A 20,265-nucleotide genomic window follows, 5' to 3' on the forward strand; every position below is an offset into this window, starting at 1 on the left:
GATGATGATGATGATGATGAACAGTGGAAGATTTGCCTATCAGAAAGATGTCTCTTTCCAGTTGAGATATTCGATCCACTTTTTCTTCCATAACCAGAGGAATACTTCCACATTCTTTTGTTTCATCACAAATTTGCTTACAAAATAATGCATACTTAACAGGTGATGCTACCAGTGCACCAGGTAGAATACAGAAGTCTGCAGTACTGTGTCCACAGTCATTTAGTGCCTGTAATATAGTCTGTGTTCAAAGTAAGTTTGCACCTTAATTTTGGTGTTGGTCATAAGTTTAAACCACATTAGCAGTTAATCATTGTCACTTGCATTCATTGTAAGCCCAATTCACTTGAGTTAATTATACCTTTTATATAACAGTGCATGTAGTGGAAACCTCTAACCAGTAACCTTTCTTTCTAAATGAGTTGTTCTGGTAAAATCAAATAAGGTTGACTAAATTTGAATGCTCTTTAAACATGTCTAACAATGTGAATTTAAACATTTATTATGAGTTTTTACTGCTATGTAATGATCAAATGTTTGTTTTGAAATTTATATTGTCAACATGGGGAAATCAAAGTTTTTATTTTTCTACTTACATGGCTAATTTTGGTGACATTTGCTGGTAAATATATTTATACAAAAATAAATTTTGTTAAATTGGCAATTGTGGTTTGTAATTGCTTAGCAGAAATGTAGCATGCTGTATAACTGACCTAATTTTTTACTTTTATGTACTTGTGTATGATATTTTGGAGTATGGCTGGCGGCAGTGGGGGGCTTCTTGGAGGGAAATACTGGAAAAGCATTGGTTATTCACTCACTCCTGCTTCATTAAAAATGAAGCAAATTAATTTCTCTTGTAGGAATAATGTACTAAATACTTGGAGGGTGGTTTTAAAAAAAAATTATTTTTGACTGAAGGGGAATAGAACAAGGTGAGATTCTCAGGAGGAGAATGTGCCAGAGTTCTTGTTTTAGGCCAAGATGTCATCTGTGTTACATGACCACCACGGTGCAACCAGGTGGATAGGCTACATGTAAGGGGTAAGGTGTCATCATATCAGCCAAGTTTCTGTTTAGACTATTGTATTAATGCAGTCATCCATAGTAAGTTCATAGATGACAAGGGTCTCGTTCACAAGTGAATTGACATTTTAAAGGGAGATATTGAGAGGGGTAGTCAGAGCTGCTCGGTTGGCCAAGTCCACCTAGTCAGCAGTGGGACCAGTGAGTTGGGCAAGAAGCTTAGCAAGATTGCACAGCTGAATAGGAAAATTGATGATGCAGTGGGGTAGGGCTATTGAGGGTTGTTGCTCATAATGAATCAATATCTAATGAATAGATGAGCTGTCCAGTGGATTCTGAGAGAGACAGAGGAAAGATACAAACTTATTAATGAGGGAGCCTGTGCAAGACAGCACGTAGGCTAAGCTGAATAACTGGGAGGCCAACATACCTGAGACTGGTGGCATGATGATGGAGAGGTAAAGATTAAAGTTAAAAAGACATTGGGCATAACAAATGAATTTGGTATCTCTCCTGGGAATAGTGTACTCAATACTTTTAAGTGATAGTAGACTGCCTGCCACTATATTTGACAATGTAATGTGGAACAACTTTTCACTGTTATAGCAATTTGATGAATCATGACAGGTGAATGTGGCATGTAGGAAAGTTTATAAGTTTCCTTAATATTCTGCATTTTTCCAAGGGTACATGAATATTAAAATAGGCACAATCTAATACAGCCAGAGCCCAGGTACGTGCAAGAGGAGGATTAGGTCTCCCTTTTTATCTATGTATTCTTTGGCTTAACAAGCAAACTAGATGCAAGTCTCACCAGAACAGGATATTACAAAAAGATCAACCAAAGAATGACTACTTTCCACAGAATGCAGGTATTCAAATTAGGGACCCAAAAGGGGTGTGTTTGGAAAACAAATATAGGAACCCATAGCTATAACAGTGAAAAGTTGTTCCACATTACATTGTCAAATATAGGCAGTCTACTATCTATCACTTAAATGTGAAAATCAATTATGTTTAATGAAATGTGTGTTTGGCTTTTTAGTAAGATTACAATTGGTTTCACTTAATAGCCAATTAATGACACTGAGGTAAAAGCCCAAACACAATGAAGAATAACAAATTACAATATTAAGTTTGAATATTATATTTTATATCCTATCAAGCCATGATTCCACATGACTGCATAAGATTTTGGAAGGCAAATCAAGTTCTAGTTATTACACAAGTTCCATTCAATAACATCATGCCTCATCACTTCCTTTTTTATTATTGTAATATACATTTATTGAAGTAGCATGGAAGATGCAAATCATCTTTTTGAATTGCATTTCCTGTCTCCAGATAACCCTTTTATCCCTCTGATTTCTTCCTTAGTTTTAAATAATTACTAATCAGTAAACATGTAGCTTGAATTTGATTTAGAATTCTAATCAATTAGGCAACACTGAGCTATCCACATTTCATTTTATATAAAAACAGCCACTTCCAGAACTTGAATATTGCTGCACAATACAGAAGATTTGGCTTGCACACATCAGGACATATGCAAGAATTCCAATGTCAAATGATCACAACAGTTCATGCTACAGGGGAAAAGGGTGCTGAGGCCAATCTGAATTGACTTGCCAACAAATTAGTACCCTTCTCCTGTAGTATAAAATGCAGTGATTTGAAATTTTCCTTGAATGTAGGTCAAAAAGCTTCAGCAATGCTCAAGAGTCAGCATGGCAGCACAATGGTTAGCACTGCTGCCTCACAGCGCCAAGGACCCAGGTTCAATTTCTAGCTTGGGCACTGTGTGTGGAGTTAGTTTGAGTGATGTTCCCTCCAGGTGCTCTAGATTCTTCCCATGATGCATAGATGTGCAGGATAGGTGGATTGGCCATGCTAAATTGCCTCTTAGTGTCAGGGCAACTAGCTGGGTAAATATATGGGGATAGGGCCTGGATGGATTGTGGTTGGTGCAGACTCAGTGGGCTGAATGATCTCCTTCTGCACTGTGGGAATTGTATGATTTCATTTGACTATTTCCAGAAAGCAAAAGAATTATCATTTGAGGAACCAAACCTTTTGAAGTCACATGGTTCAAATACTTGGAGCAAGTTAAGTTACAAGGAGCATGCAGATTGTACAGCAACATTTAGAAAAGGTTTTTTTTTATAGTTTCTGAGCTCATTGGGTGCATTTTCACAGGTGAATTAGCCAACATTTTGCTAGTGTGTTTGTAAATAACTCCTCAACTGATTTGCACAAAATGTATTAAAAGTGGCAAGTTAAAACTCTCCCTACAGGTTTTCCTTACTTCCAAAAGGAGACAAATAACACATTTAACATTTTTAAAGCGACTGAAGTTTCTCCAACTCTTGCCAAACCAGTTTGGAAATTTGAGTAGATGAAAGCATAGAGCCTTGGAATAAATGAATGGATACAATCCACAAACTTTGTGTATGAGACATTTAACTGTAGCAAATTTCAAGCCTTCAGTTAACTATAATGTTAGCATTTCACTATTAGCTGCAGAAAGCTGAACTATTGCCAAGGTCAGGGTGAGAAGAACGAAGGCTAAACAGTTAGATTGCTTGGAAGAAATCAGAATATGCAGTATGTAATTTGACTGTCTCATTCGTCTAGTCAATGTGCCACCATTGTCCCTTTTAACATGTAATCATAAAAGGGAAACTGATACTTCCCTTACCTTTTTGAGGTAAGGAAAACCTGTAGGGAAACAATTTTAATTTGCAACTTTTAATACACTTTATGCAATCAGTTGAGTTATCTACAACATACAAGCAAAATGTTGGCTAATTCACTTCTGGAAAATGGTTAAAATGCACCCAATAAGCTCAGAAACTGTACAACAACATTAGAAAAGTTTTATCTGCATGCTCCTTATAATTTATTTGAACCAAGTGATTCCAAAACGTTTGGTTCCTTAATGATTAATTCTTTTGCTTTCTGAAAATAGGCAAATGAAATCATATGATTCCCATAGTGCAGAAGGAGATCATTCAGCCCACTGTGTCTGCACCAACCACAATCCATCCAGGCTCTATCCTCATACGTTTACCTAGCTAGTCCCCAGAGCACCCGGAGGAAACTCCACGCAATGCCCAAGCTAGGAATTAAACCTGGGTCCTTGGTGCTGTGAGGCAGCAGTGCTAACAATTGTGCTGTTAATTTGCTCCTCTTAAAGCCACACTCTTTTTGAGTTGAATGAATCATGGAACCATACAGTGCAGAAAGAGGCCCTTTAGCCCATCGACTCTGCACTGTACACAGGCCCAACTCCCATATCCCTTCATATTATTACCCACTAATCCCTCTAACCTACGCATCCCAGGACACTAAGGGGCAATTTCTTAGCATAGCCAATCAACCTAACCCACACATCTTTGGACTGTGGGAGGAAATTGCAGTACCTAGAGGAAACCCATGCAACCATGAGGAGAATGTGCAAGCTCCACACAGACAGCAACCTGAGCCAGGAATCGAACCCAGGTCACTGAAGCTGTGAAGCAGCAGTGCTAACTACTGTGCTGCCCCATAATATTCAACCCTACCACACCACGCAGTTCGCAAGACAAACGTATATAAGTACAGTACTGCAATACACTTAATGATGGGCCAGATTTTCACTACCAAGGCAGTAATTCAAATCAGGAAATTTCAGGTGGACCTGCCTTGATGGAAGGACCCTCATCACAATTTTCACCTGGAGAGGAGGGGCTATCGCCTGACAATTCCGGAGGCAGTCGTGGAAGTAGACACGCTGAGGTGGGTTGATTAGAAAGACTCATAGAATCCCGACAATGCAGAAAGAGGCCATTTGGCCCATTAAGTCTGTGCCAACCACAATCCCTCCCAGGCCATGACCCAACTTACTTACCCAGCTAACTCCCTGACACTAAGAGGCAATTTAGCGTAGCCAATCAACCTAACCCACACATCTTTGGACTGTTGGAGGAAACCCACACAAGCATGGGAAGAATGTGCAAACAGCACACATACAGTCACCTAAGCCAGGAATCGAATGGGGGCCATTGGCTCTGAGGCAGCAGTGGTAACTCTGTGCCACCTTGCCTTCCTTTGCTGAGACTTTGGCCCCAGTTGTATAAAAGGTTGTTAGGCTTTCTAGCTGTTAAGCCTCACCCTCATCCATTCCCATGCCACCTTCCCTCCATGTTTTCTCCATACCACCTCACACCAATGCCCTGTCATAACCCCATGTCACCTCCGTAGCCACCCATTGTATAATATGGGCAGCCCTCAGGAGCCATGTGGAGATGAAAAAATAAACTTTTAACAATAATGGAGCTCGCACACATATATACTGGATCCAGAAAAAGAAGCTCTTATGCACAAAACCCTAAGACTTTAAATCCCTGTAAATGGTTAACCTGTTTTATAAGTAAACAAACTTAGACTTAGTAACCACATCAAAAATAATAACATTTTAAAATTGTTACACCATTTGAAATTCAGCTGAGCATTCATAACAAACTTAGCTGGAAAACAAAATGTCTAATAAACTGCAGGAACAGATAGTTGTATTTTTCTAAGTTATAGCAGGTGGCCTGTCAATGCACTCCAGCAACATGTTTTTCTTTTACTCTCACTGACAGCTGCACCACAGGTTTATTTTTCTTTTAAAAGAGCTGGGCTATAAATCACCTAAGATCATGACACGCATAACACCATAAATTTGTGACTCCCACACAATGGGTTAAGGCCCTGGATCAGCAAAAATTGGGTCTTTTTAAACTCATCACTATTTTCAACTGGCCTAGCAGATTTAAGTTTTACATCTGTGCAATTTATACCAAACCCTACCTGTATCAGCCAGAAATAGGGGCACAACATCCACCCTTTGGGTAAGATTTTTGCAGAGCCAGGGAAGTTTTACAAAGTTCAATTAAATTACTTTGTTACAAAAAATGAATTTCATTGAGTGACGCATTGCGTAACTTAAGACTCTAATAGTGTGGAACCGTATCTGTGCTGCAAAATGCACAATCACTAACACTTATATAATTGAAGATTACTTGGCCTGGCTTTGTGTGACAATTAGGAATAATCCCTTAAAGCAGGCAAAAAAGAATTTTTTTTAATGTGACCAACAGAAGTTTTCATCTGCTGCTAAATTAATCATGCTATAATATAGGGGAATTGAATAATAATTCATCCATTTCAATATGTCAACTGGAATATAGTTGTTTTGGATCACCGCAGTTCTCTACCATTTGTGTGCTGCAACCAGTCTGTTCCCATCATTACATCATACGGTACAGTATGTAACCTTAATCTGTACATTTTACTTAACATCGCAGAGCAATGCAACACCCCTCAGTACCCAGTGATCAGGAGATCGGTTTGTTCTCAAGTCAACAGCGGCGATATAATTCAGATCCGTTCTCACAGGCTTTTTATAAATAGGACAGGAATACAAACATATTTCTTTAGAACCTGTAAGAAAGACAAAAACAAAAGTAAAAAAGTTACCAAGTGTCATAAAGTTAAATCCAAGAAATATAAAGGATACTATAAAATCAATAAAAGCTGTGGGGTAGAATCATTCCACCTATTTCACTAAGGCACTGTAAGCAGAGATGACGTATTTAAACTACTGGAGAAAATTGGCTGTGTTCAATGTAATTTCTCTCCATGACAATATAGTGGGCAGGAACATTAGTCATGATGGAGCAACATCCACAATGTGGTCAAAAAGGATTGTGTTCTGGCATCAAGGGTGGCACGATGGCACAGTGGTTAGCACTGCTGCCTCATGGTGCCAGGAATCCGGGTTTGATTCCCAATTTGGGCCACTGTGCGGAATCGATTTGTGGGATTCATGGTGGACTTCATGTGACATCCCTCAGGAGTCTCTCTGCAGCCTGGGCAATATGTGCATCATGAGCCTGCAGCCAGCGGCAACCCCCAACGTGTGGACCCTTAGCATATCACGGGCTGCCCAAACCCCAGTATACGAACAAGCCCCCCCCATACCACCCAGCGACTTTGCAGCACCTGGGTACCTCACTTGTGCACTCCGGGGTCTGTTGCACAATGGGACTTACTTTCTCCCTCCCTTTCGCTAGCACTATGCCGGGCGCAAGATTTTATAGGCCAACTGTAAATGATGCCAGAGTGATATCATGCCGGGGAGGGAGAAAAGTACAGGAGGGGGAAAAAGGATCATGCCAACTTGTTAATGATACGGAAGTTAATTCAAAAACATTTGACATTGGCATCCATTTTGGGCACAATACAGATCAAGCAGGAAAAATGGTCTGGGAGGATTACAGAAGGCCCAACACAGGCGCATTTCGAGCTTTATGGCTTCCGTTTGTATTTCCTGCCCTGCTACACTGTTGGACCAGTGCAGCATAGTGGAATGATCCTTTCAATAAAATAGCAAGCAAGCCTGCACTCAATTGTGGTCAAACCAAATTTTGAGGCAGGTTTAGCATAACTTTTCTACTTTTCAATTCTACCCTTCCAGAAATAAAACCCAGTGCTTTTTTATGGCCTTGCAACCCTGTGCCACAGCTTTTAATGATTGATGTAGTTGTACACTCAAGATCCCTTTCATTCTCTACATCAACCAGACTTCAATGTTCCAAGTAATAAGTGATCTCCCTTGTCTTCCTACCAGAACATACTTCAATGCTGAACTTCATTTGCCAATTATTTGCCCACATATTTTGTTGCAGTCCTGACTCACCTCTTCACCAATCCCAATAAATATATCTACTGCCTTGCTCTTGTCCAAGCTTTCTGTTATCTTCTCAAATATTCAATATTGTTGCCCCATGCAAGATTTTGAAATCCATGCTGACTATTCATTGTTATATTTTTCATTTTTAGATATGCTTCTCTTCTTTAGTGAAGATTCCATTATTTTTGAATGATCTTTCTGCCCAAGTTTATTTTATAATGGTGGGAAACAAAGTGATGGCATTTTGAGGTCGTGAAATATTTACGCCTGGATTTTGCAGTTAGGGTGGTGGTGCAACTGACAATGCTCACTATCCTGACAACTATGAAACTGACATCACTTTCTGGTATTTGTAAATGTCAGTTAAATCAGAGAAACCTGATAGAACTCAGATACAGCTTATTCAACAAAGTGTAACATTTTCAAGAGATTTTGAAAGCATAAATTCAAGTGGTTGCAGAAGATTGATTGCAACAGCATATTCTGTGAAGGAACAAGCAATCATTGACAAGAGTTCCTGGATTTCTGAATTTAAATGGCATAAATGTTGTGGACATTGAATTGATGATGTTAAAATCCAATTGTGTAAGACACAAATTGTAAGGGCAATATATTTCAATGTAATAACAAGTGGGAACATTTTTCCTGACTTACTGTGGTGGTTAATAGCAGAGATATGAATAACAGGCAGAATTTCAAACAAGACTTTTGGTTTTGACTCTGTCAGTCTGTTGTTACGTCGGTCCCATCCAGCACCTTCTAGATACAAGCCGTAGACATAGACTCCCTCGGAAGGAGGTTGTATGACATCTTCCTTTGATAATCTAGTGACATCATTGTGAAGCTCCACGCTATCTAGAGCCCAGCCCTTGTGAAGCCGAGTAACCTCCTGTTATTAGTTGAGAGAAAAGCTCATGTTAACACACGATGCACAGGGAAGATGATTAATTGATGTTAACCAGCAGCAATCCAGAGTGGTATTACTGCTAAACTTCTTCAACAGCTCTCACTAACTCTTCTAAATACTAATTACAAAATATCAGGCAAAGTCTTGGATCTGTTCAACATGACTTGGAATATTAAAGATGTCAATAGAGGTGATTTTAGGGTCTTTGTGTTTTAAGTGAGACATTGACAAGACATCAAACTTTGTACTTTATTTTCTTTTTTGGTGAGTCAGCATTGTAAAATTAAAAACCTAATCCAGATAATATCGAGGTTGGCAGGTTATGCATAATAAAATAAAAGCAAAATAGTGCGGATGTTGGAATCTGAAACAAAAACCGAAAATGCTGGAAAGTCTCAGCAGGTCTGACAACATCTGTGGGGAGCAAATAGAGCCAACGCTTCAAGTCTAGATGACCCTTCGTCAGATCTTATACATCTTACGCATAAGATGCATGCTACAACTGTCTCAATTCTACACATCAGTGTCCTTAACCTCTACCTCAGATGAAGACTGATACAAAGCAGTTTAAATGGTTCAACTCACTGCAATAATGGATAATATACCTTCCTGAAATATACCAACTTATATAAAGTAGAACAAAGGAGAATTTTATACTATCTTCCTATGTTAATAAGGATCTGGACTATTATAACCCAAACTCATTTCACAATAGAGTCTTAGGAAAAAAACATAGGTTCTGCTTAACAGATCTCGCAGCATCTGTGGAAAAAAATTAACAAATGCAAAGATGGAAAGAGAAGTACATTGGCACTGGCTCAAAAATGAAATTGAAATTGCCATCAGCATCAATTGTGTATTAATTGAATGTTCAGTTGTATTCAGGTGGTGGGTATTAATTGGGGACTCACTTGGAAACCCAACAGCGCAGTTTTAGTTTGCTGTAGTCCAAGTTCATGTTAGTAAGCCACTATCACTATAAGCTTGAGCATGTAAGCGATTGGCTCTAATTCCACCCTTTACCACCTGGCTATCTTGAATAAATCAATCATTTTAGTGCCTTATTTCAGGAAGCAGTCGGGAGGAAATTTCTTTCATCTATTCCCTCATCTAAAGAAATTTAGGATCTGCTTTAAAAATCTGCAGAAAATTTTCTGGTCAAAATTGATTCACATATATCAATAAGAGACAAAGACTACAAAGCTTCCATGATATTCTTAATGACTGAAGCCACATTGAATGGATTTGGCATTTTATAGCTAGCAACAGGCTCTAGAGAAAGTCAGAAAATGTTGGAAATACTCAGCATATCTGGCAACATATCTGTGGAGAATAAAATAGAATTAACATTACAGGTTGATGCTGGGTAGAAGAAGCCAGGAGGCAAACTCAAGAGGATGTGTATGAAAGAGAGATGTAGGGATGTGTGTGAGGAAGAGACAGTGAGTCTTGTATGCTGTTTTGGGTGTTTCCTTTGGGTCTGAGTCTGTGCATATATGTGTGTGTCTGATACGAAAATCCAGCTCTCCTGCAGCACTCCCAATATTAAACCTCCCATTTAAAATGACAAAAAGGTAAGATTTAAGCATTCGTTGAGTAGCAAACTTATAAATTATAATAAATGTGTACACATATAAGAAATAGAAAACACTTTTATGAAGTTGATTTTTTTTATGTTTGTTGCAAATGTGCAATAACAATCATTAACTCTTTAACATTATGCCCTACAAGAAAGCTGTAAAACAACAATGGACTACCTTTAAGCCAAATATGATTTAGGTATAGTCAAGGGATGTTCCCACAAAGGTGAAAGTTATGTAACCAAAACTAGACCTCCCTGGATGATGAGAGAGATAGACAATAAGATGATTCAGAAAAAGGAGGCTTATGACAGATGTCAGATTGATCAATACAATTGAGAACCTGGTCAATGTAGAAAATATCAGAAAGAAAGTGAAAAAGCAAATGAGGGGCAAATATAGAGACTGGCAACTAACATAAAATGACATACAAAGATCTTCTACATGTGTATAAATAGTAAAAGGCTAGTAAGATGAGGGATTGGCTGATTAGGGAACAGAAAAGAGACCAGTCATGCAAAACTAAGAGTGTGGCTGAGTACCTTGCATCTGCCTTTATTAAGGAAAAAGATGTTGTTAGGTGAAAGAGGAGATGGATGATATACTGGATGAGCTAGAAGTTAATAAGGAGAATGTATTTGATACACTGATTGTCACTGGGACCAGAAATTAGGGGTGGAAATTACGAAGGTATGGCAATAATCTTCCAATTCTCCTTAGATAGAGAGGAGGATTGAAGAATCAAAAATACTACACCTAGGTTCAAAAACGGATTCAAGGAAAACCCCAGCAACTTCAGGACACATTAATTTTGGTGGTGGGAAATCTTTTAGAAATGATAATCAAGATCAAAGTTAATGGTCACTTGGACACGTGTAGATTAATTAAGGAAAGCCAGTACTGATCTGTAAAACACAACTTGTGTGTAATTAAATTTATTAAGTTTTTTAACAAGGTGACAGAGAGGATTGATGTGGTACATATGGATTTTCAACAGACATCTGATAAAGTGCCACATAATAGATTTACTTGGACTTAGTTCTTCAGTCACCTGTTGGACAACACATAATAGGCTTACTATCAAAGCAGATGCCCATGGAATAAAAGGACAGTGCAACATGGAATCAAAACTGGTTGAGTGACAGGAATCAGAGCAGCGATGAACATTTGTTTTTCAGACTGCTTCTTAGGGATCCATATTTAATACATTAATATTATTTGATTGTGTGGAGCACAATTTCAAAATTTTCAGATGACACAAAATTTAGGAGTATAGTGAGCTGTGAGGAGGATACCAATAGACTTCAGAGAACAAACAAAGAACAACCCAGCACAGGAAACAGGCCCTTCAGCCCAACGAGCCCGCGCCGCCACATCACCCTACACCTATTCTACCCTGCGTGTCTACGAATGGAACCCCTAACTTAGCCAGATTCAGGGGAGAATAGTGTCAATTTGGTAAACCAATCAGCCTAAGAGCACATCTTTGGGGTGTGGGAGGAAACCGGAGCGCCCGGAGGAAACCCACACAACCACAGGGAGAATGCGCAAACTCCCACAGACACAGGCCCAAATCCATGTATCTGCACAGCTAACAGTGCTAGTCACTGAGCTGTTGTGGCACCCGTCTACCGGTCCAGGATCAAGCACACACAGCAACACGAAGTACTAGGCCACTTGAACAGCCCACGCACGACCCACCGTGTGCATGCCCCTCGTTTGACAACGAGGTGGACCTCCACCTGCGGAATAAAAAGACAAAAACGTTAACTTACAAGTCTGCACTTCCGGTGTCTCCCGAGGTTCTGACCTTATTTAATAGCCCCTACTATAACCCTCCATCCTCGTTTCACTCATGTGTCTGTCTAACTGAACCTTAAATGAGTCCAACGTTCCTGCCTCCACCACCCTACTCGGTAGCGCGTTCCATACCCCCACAACTCTCTGCGTAAAGAACCTTCCTCTCACATCCAAATTATACCTCTCCCCCCTCACCCTTAAATCATGACCTCTCATATTTGTACCCAGTCTAGGGAGCAGTCTCTCACTATTGACTCTATCTATTCCCTTCAGTATCTTATATACCTCTATCATGTCCCCCCTCAACCTCCGTCTTTCCAAGGAGAAAAGTCCCAGTTTCTCCAACCTTTCCTTGTAACCCAGCCCCTCCATGCCAGGCACCATCCTGGTAAACCTCCTCTGAACCCTCTCCAGAGCCTCCACGTCCTTCCGGTAGTAAGGTGACCAGAACTGGACGCAGTACTCCAAATGCGGTCTAACCAACCTTCTATACAACTGAAGCATTTGACGGCAGCTTTTATACTCTATACCCCTTCCTATAAAGGCTAGCATTCCATAAGCCTTCCTAACAACCTTCTCCACTTGTGTCACAACCTTCATGGATTTGTGAGAATGTACGCTGGTGAAATTGACAGATGCATAACAAGCAAAATTTAATGCAGAGAAGTGTGAAGTGATATATTTTGGTGAAAAGAATGAGGGGAAGTTACATAAAATAAAGTTCTATAATTCTGAAGTGGGAAATGGCAAGATCAGTGAGACCTAGATCTATACATGCACAATTCATTGAAAGTAGCAGAGCATGGTGAGAAAATAGTAAAAAGACATATGGGTCTTGGGCTTTTTAAATAGAGTGTACAGTACAAAAGTAAGAAAAAGAGCACCTTTCTAAATCATTAATACAGCTTTGACAGGAATATTGTGACAAATTTTGGGCATTGTATTTTTGGAAGGATACAAGGTTTGATGCAGCATCCAGAAAAGATTTACGAGAATAGTCCCAGTAGTGAGGGGCTTCAGTTACAGGGATAGATTGGAGAAGCTGGTATTGTTCTCCTTAAAGAGGAGGCAGCTTGGGAGGAGATTTAATCAAAGTCATCAAAATTATGAGGGGTCTAGACAAAATAGAAAACGAGAAACTGTTCCCATTGACCTGACATTAATTTAAAATGATTGGCAAAAGATCCAAATGCAATATGAGGAAAACCATTTTTAATTCAGCAAATGATTTGCAGTGCACTGTCTGAAAGGGGAATAGTGGCAGGTTCAATCATGACTCTCAAAAGAGAATTATATTAGTACCTGGAGGGCAAAACTATGCAGGACTACAGGGAAAAGATAGGGAAGTGGGATATGCTCAACTTCCCTAACAGAAGGTTGGATGGGATGAATGGCCTCCTTTTGTGCTGAAATAATTCTATGCTTCAGACAAGATTTCACTTCAAAAAATACAAATAACTTTGGCTCTTGAGGGACACCATCAGAGGAAAATATACATAGTGAAGTCTGAACTCCACATCCCAACACTACTGCAAAAGAGAGGTTTAATAAATAGCTGTTTAATCTAATATTCCCTGACATATGCTGATAGTATTTGTACCTTATGATTCAGGTAATCTGCATTAAGAATAACAAGTTGTACATGATCTATTATAGTCTGACCTGTCTCATAGCTGTAAGGAATCCTTGAGGATTGAAGAAACCTGTCATCCAGAAGCAGTTTGGCCTCCCTTCAAAAACCCAAGTCTGGAACTGATAGTTCCTTTCCATTAATTCAGTGAACCAGAATCCCAAAGTACTTGAAGCCCAAGATGCCTAAATTGAAAAGTAAACAATAGTACAATACCAGCACACCAATAACACACCCTATCTTTCCAAATGTTTTATAATTAGAATCTATACATTGCTAAAGATATTGCACAATATATATTTGTATCAGAAATTTTTTTGGCAAGCATTCAACAATTGCAATGTTTTCAGGTCACTTTTTGATGGAATGAATACAATCGAGGCATGCCTGGATTTTTCAACAAAAATTCATTCAATCTACAGACAGATGTTGCTCAGAGGAGGAACATGTTTGTACAGAAATTATTTCAACATAGGTAGAATTTCCTTTTGCATGCCCTAGTGAGAAATTTTAATCATAATCTCAAAATAATACCCTATTTGCACCAGAAAAAGTATTTGTTTCCTAGACTGCAAGTTTTTAGGTGTCCAGATCACCAACAGCCTATCCTGATTCCCCCTTACTGACACTATAGTCAAGAAAGTCCACCAACACCTCTACTTTCTCAGAAGATTAAGGAAATCTGGCATGTTAGCTACAATTCTCACCAACTTTTACAAATGCATCATAGAAAGCATTTCTTCTGGTTGTATCACAGCTTGGTATGGTTCCTGCTATGCCCAAGACTGCAAGAAACTTAAAAAGGTCATGAATGTAGTCCAATCCACCATGCAAACCATTGACACTTCCCTTGGCAAAGCAGCCAGCATAATTAAGACCCTGTGCAACCCAGACATTCTCTCTTCCACCTTTTTCCATCAGGAAAAAGAACAAAAGTCTGAGGTCATGAACCAAATGACTCAAAAATAGCTTCCCTGCTGCCGTCAGACTTTTGAACAGACCTACCTTGCACTAAGTTGATCTTTCTCTACACCCTAGCTACAACTGTAACACTACATTCTGCACTCTCTCATTTCGTTCTCTATGAATGATATGCATTGTTTATATCGCTCGCAAGAAACAATTCTTTTCTCTGAATGCTAATACCTGTGACAATAATAAATCAAATCAAATATTGATTATTGCAAGTTATATGATACAGATACTAAGTATTTGTATGAATTATAATTTGTGATTTATCTTGTAACTATTTTGTACTATTCTAGAAGTTAATTCAATTCACAAACATGCATGTTAGAAGTACTGCAACAGAATTTACTGCACAGTCAGCAATGTAAAAATATTGGGGAATTTTGCTGATAGAAAGCACTATCAGCAGGAATAAAAGCATCATGCTCAAGTTTGTACATGGTAATGAATGAAATCCAGCTACATTATGATAGCTAAAATGAAACTGTTGGACATTACAATGGATTTAGAATGAACACCCAGCAAAAGATCTTGCCATCATATGCCCAGCATACTGTCTATCCCAATATATCTCTCTGTAGAGGGCTATAGTAGTAGCCCTCTATGAGTGCTTTGTGCCCAACTGTCCAGTGACTTTACAAAATATATGTACATTTAAAAAAAAGCATCATGCAATTGATCAAAATAACTATCTGTCAGAAAAAATTGAATGGCTGTTACTGGATCTACTAATTTCTGCTCTCTCATTTCTGGCTTAATAAATAAAGCATGAGTTTCAGACCAATAGATTGTTTGCGAGGTGACTTGCTGTCTCTGATCAACTTCCTTCCAATTTGAACACACACTGATCAAAAAAACAAAAAAAACTTGCTTACTGCAGGCAACCTTTCTTCTTGATTTTAAGTCCAGCTACTGAGTTTAACTTTCAACACAATAATCATAGCATTGTTACAGCTAACGCTTAACACCGACTTAGATCAATCGCAGCATTTTAAACAACTTGCCACAACTACGTAGCTAGTGAATGAGCAAAGTCTTTAACCTGATGCCACTACGTTGATGTATTAATATGCTACGTCACAGTGAGGATAGAATGTAGGCTTATGCTTGTGACCCACATGAAGAATTCATCAAACTAAATTCTGGTAGAAGTTTATATTTTTGCAGATAATTATTTTGTGCCACTGAAAGATTCATATAAAAATAACAGTTTGTGTGGAAGCTGCTCTATCCCAATCACCACACAAAATGAATATTATGCACTTTTGTAAAACTTCTATCTTACCTTTAGCCACCTGATTGGTATACGGGCATCATACATGCAATCTAGTGCATCTCTCAAGTTTTCACTCATAATTATTGAACCATCTATGGCAAGTTTTAAATCCATGAGTGTGTGGCGCACCAATGAAATCACTTGCTGCATACGATCAGTTTCTTGATGGAGGAAAATGTTCATTGGCTGAAAAATACCCATCTGTGCCAATCTTTCTTTAACCTATAATAAGGAAACTGATGTATCAACTAGGGAGCAATTCATTTACCACCATGCAGTGAAACAAGACAATCTAAAATATCTGAAATAGTGAAACAATGTTAATGAATTGTATTTATTTAGCACACTGTTGTGACTCAAAAATGTCTCAAAGAACTTTATGCACCAAATTATTTTGAACTGTATTCATGACATTACATAGATAAACCTAGTAGCCATTTTTACACGGACAGCAAATGAATAAATGGCCAGTTCATCTGTTTTTGGTAGAACAGATTGAGAGAGAAATGTTGGTCAAAATGCTGGAAAAATCCTTGTTGTTCTTCAAACAACACCATGAGACCGTGGTTTCGCATATCACCTCCAAACATTAGACACAAAGACTAAGAGCAGGAGTCAACAATTCAGCCGCTGGAGCCTGTTCTGCCATTCAATATGATCATGACCTACTTTGTCTTGGCCTCAACTCCATTTTCCTGCCCATTCTCCATAACTCTTCAACCCATTATTAAATAAAAATCTATCCATCTCCTCCTTAAATTTACTCAATGCATGAGGATCCACTGTGCTCTGGTGAATTTCACAGATTCACCACCTTTTGAGAGAGGTAATTTCTCCTTATCTTTGTTTTAAATCTGCTACCTCTTATCCTAAAACTATGACCTTTTGTCCTTGATTGCCCTACAAGAGGAAGCATCCACTCTATGTCTGTTTTGTCAATACCTTATATCATCTTATATACCTCAAATAGATCTCCTCTTATTCTTCTAAACTCCAGGGAGAATGGGCCTAAACTGCTCAATCTTCCATCATAAGACAACCCCTCATCTCTGGAATCAATCTAGTGAACCATCTCTGAACTGCCTCCAATGCCTGTACATTCTTCCTTAAATAAGGGAACCAAAACTGTACACAGAACTCCAGGTGCAGTCTCACCAATGTCTTGTGCAGTGTAGCAACACTTCATTACTTTTATATTTTATTCCTTTAGCTATAAGCCAAAATTCCATTTGCTTTTCTCATTACTTGCTGTACCTATATACAGGAGTTCCTCAATACTGCATTGGAAAACCTACCTAGAATATATTCTGAAACCCTGGAGTGGATTTCAACTCATAAGCATCCACCTCAGAATCAAGGTACCACCTAATTTAATCCAGTGACAATATCTCAAATCTGTTTATCCAAAACACTATGATGTCCAAAAACTGGAAAACTGTAAAAACAATGATATATGAATTTTATTACTAGATAAGTAAAATTACTTACCAGCTTATTTGGCTAGGTGCTGCTTTGGCATGGTGGCATGCTGATTATAGTTAAAGGCTTCACGTGCCTGTCTTTTCCCATTCTGAGCAACCCTTGACCCCCACCCATTCTGGCTCAGCCCAATCGCCCCACCTGACCCAGCCCAAACCAAGTGATCTGAAACCGTGCAAGATCCAAAATTCAGCGGTACCAAGGTAGCCAGTTTTGAGACGCTGAACATGTAACAGCAAAATATTAGCTGTGAATTTGCTCAATCTTCTAACTACTAATTTTAATAGCAGAAGTACAATATCCTGTGGCAGTGTAATGAATTTATTCCACAGTGTCCCTTCCTTAACAAATACAATCAGAAGCTTGAGGAAAACTGCAGACTTCAGACAACCTATAATTTAAGGGGAGCATCAGCCTGCAGAGTGATTAATTATAGCTTTGGAACAAACACAGGAAATAACCACTTCATTTCCAATGCAAAAACAACAGTCACAGGATTTGGACACAATTTCCTGCCAGAGGGATAAGGTAGTATCAACAAATTTGACCCTCAGTCAGATCATGGGCAGCCCTAGGAAAGATAGGAGATTTAAGTGAACACCTGGGCAAGATCAGTGTTCATTGCTGCAGGATGACTGACACTAATATGTGTTGTAAGGTTGTTAATATGAAGGGGCTGGTTAATTTTCCCTCCCATTTTCTCCACTGAAGGTATAATAATGGTCTGTTTGCTTAAAATTGGCTTGAATAAACTTGTATGCAAAACACTTTACCTTCTCTGCAACATTGCCAATTTTTGGAGGCAAATATCCTTCAATAAAAATCTGGTTTATATGTTATAAATCTAGGCTGGTCAAGATAATAGAAAACCCATTTGTTCTTTTGTTAAATATTGCTATGTTTACAGCAATGAAATGAAAATTAATAAATATCAGAAATTAGTACATGTTATGCTATATGTTCACAACACATTCTCAGCTTTGTTATGATGTTGAAAATGGAGGGGCATGTTAGTAGTGTGGTGAAAAAGGCTTATGGGACACTTGCCTTCATCAATCGAGGCATAGATTATAAAAGCAGGGAAGTCATGTTAGAGTTATATAGAAGTTTGATGAGGCCACAGTTAGAGTACTGTGTGCAGTTCTGGTTGCCACATTATAGGAAGGATGTGATTGCACTGGCAGGATGCAGAGATGATTCACCAGGATGTTGCCTGGGATGGAACATATAAGTTATGAAGAGAGGTTGCGTAGGCTTGGGTTGTTTTTGTTGGTGCAGGGAAGACTGAAGGGTGACCTGATTGAGGTGTACAACATTACGAGGCATATGAACAGTCTCCTTAGTTGAAGGGTTAGTTACGAGGGCACATAAGTTCAAGGTGAGGGACAGGAGGTTTAGGGGGGATGTGAGGAAAAACTGTTTTACCCAGAGGGTGGTGGCGGTTTGGAGTGCACTGCCTGGAAGGGTGGTAGAGGCGGGTTGCTTCATATCCTTTAAAAAGTATCTGGATGAGCACTTGGCACATCATAACATTCAGGGCTATGGGCCAAGTGCTAGCAGATGAGATTTGGCGAGAGTTCAGGTGTTTCTAACATGTTGGTGTGGACTCGATGGGCGAAACAGTTTCTTCTGCGCATATGATTCTAAGGAAATTTGGTATGTCCGCTACAACTTTCACCAACTTCTACAGATGCACCATAGAAAGCTTTCTTTTGGGTTGTATCACAGCTTGGTATGGCTGCTGTTTTGTCCAAGACTGCAAGAAACTACAAAGGGTTGTGAACAAAACCCAGTCCACCACTCAAACCAACCTCCCATCCATTAACACTTGGATTAGAAATGTAGCAATTGTTACAAGTATACAAATAACTAATTGCATTTGGAAAAGCAGCCAGCAATATCAAGGACCCCACATACCCCGAGTATACTCCCTTCCACCTTCTTCCAGCGGGGAAAAAGATACAAAAGTCTGAGGAGACGTACCAACCGACTCCAAAACAGTTTCTTCCCTGCTGCCATGAGACTTTTGAATGGACCCACCACACATTAAGTTGATCTTTCTCTATACCCTAGCTATGACTGTAACACTACATTCAGCATTTTCTCCTTTCCTTCTCTATATATATAGTATGGGCGTGTATGGGGTGCCAGGAAGGGTAGTACCTTTGGTGGGGGAACATGTCGTGTCCTTTCAGGGTGGTTTGTCCATCCTTTGTCCCCACCTGGCACTCAGCTCTCACCTGTGGCTCCCTGTAGCTGTTTGCACGCGACAACAGCCACACCCTGGGCAACGGCCTCGACAAGCTGGCTAAACCAGGTGAGGGTAGCTGACGGGTCTCAACCCTTGGCAAGATAGGGGGATGTCTATCCCAGCATGTGAAGACAGAGTCTGGCGGATTGAGCAGACGAGACCAATGGAAGGTCCAACGGTCAAGAAGGTGATCTCTGCAAGCGTTGTGGAACGCGAAGAGCAGGACAAGACACAGAAGACATCCTGGTCATCCACTGTGCCAAGTCCCACCTCCAGCCATCTTGATTCTTGTCTTGCCACTGGATCTGGATGGGAATTGGGAAGAGAGAGTGAGGCTGACGCTACGCAACTCTCCCTCACTTTAATCCAAATCAAGCGCTAGTTTCGACACCATCATCATCATCATCAGTGTTCTGTTCAACCCTTGAAGTCCTGTGGTGATGGACGAGTGACAAAGTAGCAGGTGTGGATACACTGGGAGCTGTAGTCACGGACCTGCATGCAGGCAGCTCAGGTCTAATGGTCATTTTTCCCTGACCAAAGCAGCAGTGAAACTCGGCGTCTACCTGGGTGACTGAGCAGTCCTCTTCAGGAATGCACTGCTCACCGCCATAGAATGAGAAGGGGGC

At 39.6% G+C, this 20,265-nt stretch overlaps 1 protein-coding gene across 1 annotated transcript in view; it reads right to left on the bottom strand.

Annotated features, from left to right (window-relative positions):
* Positions 1-6,340: 6,340 nt before the first annotated feature.
* The window catches only part of LOC145342419 (dynein axonemal heavy chain 5-like), a 230,601-nt gene continuing 216,676 nt past the window's right edge, over positions 6,341-20,265 (bottom strand). Inside the window, exons 79-82 of the mRNA XM_080187984.1 lie at positions 15,916-16,128; positions 13,694-13,846; positions 8,399-8,633; positions 6,341-6,492 (exon numbers count right to left, since the gene is read on the bottom strand). Of these exons, the coding sequence (XP_080044110.1) occupies positions 6,341-6,492; positions 8,399-8,633; positions 13,694-13,846; positions 15,916-16,128 (753 nt within the window). The remainder of the gene's footprint in view (positions 6,493-8,398; positions 8,634-13,693; positions 13,847-15,915; positions 16,129-20,265) is intronic.

Source organism: Carcharhinus amblyrhynchos, chromosome 4, assembly GCF_965287045.1.
Source record: "Carcharhinus amblyrhynchos chromosome 4, sCarAmb.v2.hapA, whole genome shotgun sequence".
Taxonomy (NCBI): domain Eukaryota; kingdom Metazoa; phylum Chordata; class Chondrichthyes; order Carcharhiniformes; family Carcharhinidae; genus Carcharhinus; species Carcharhinus amblyrhynchos.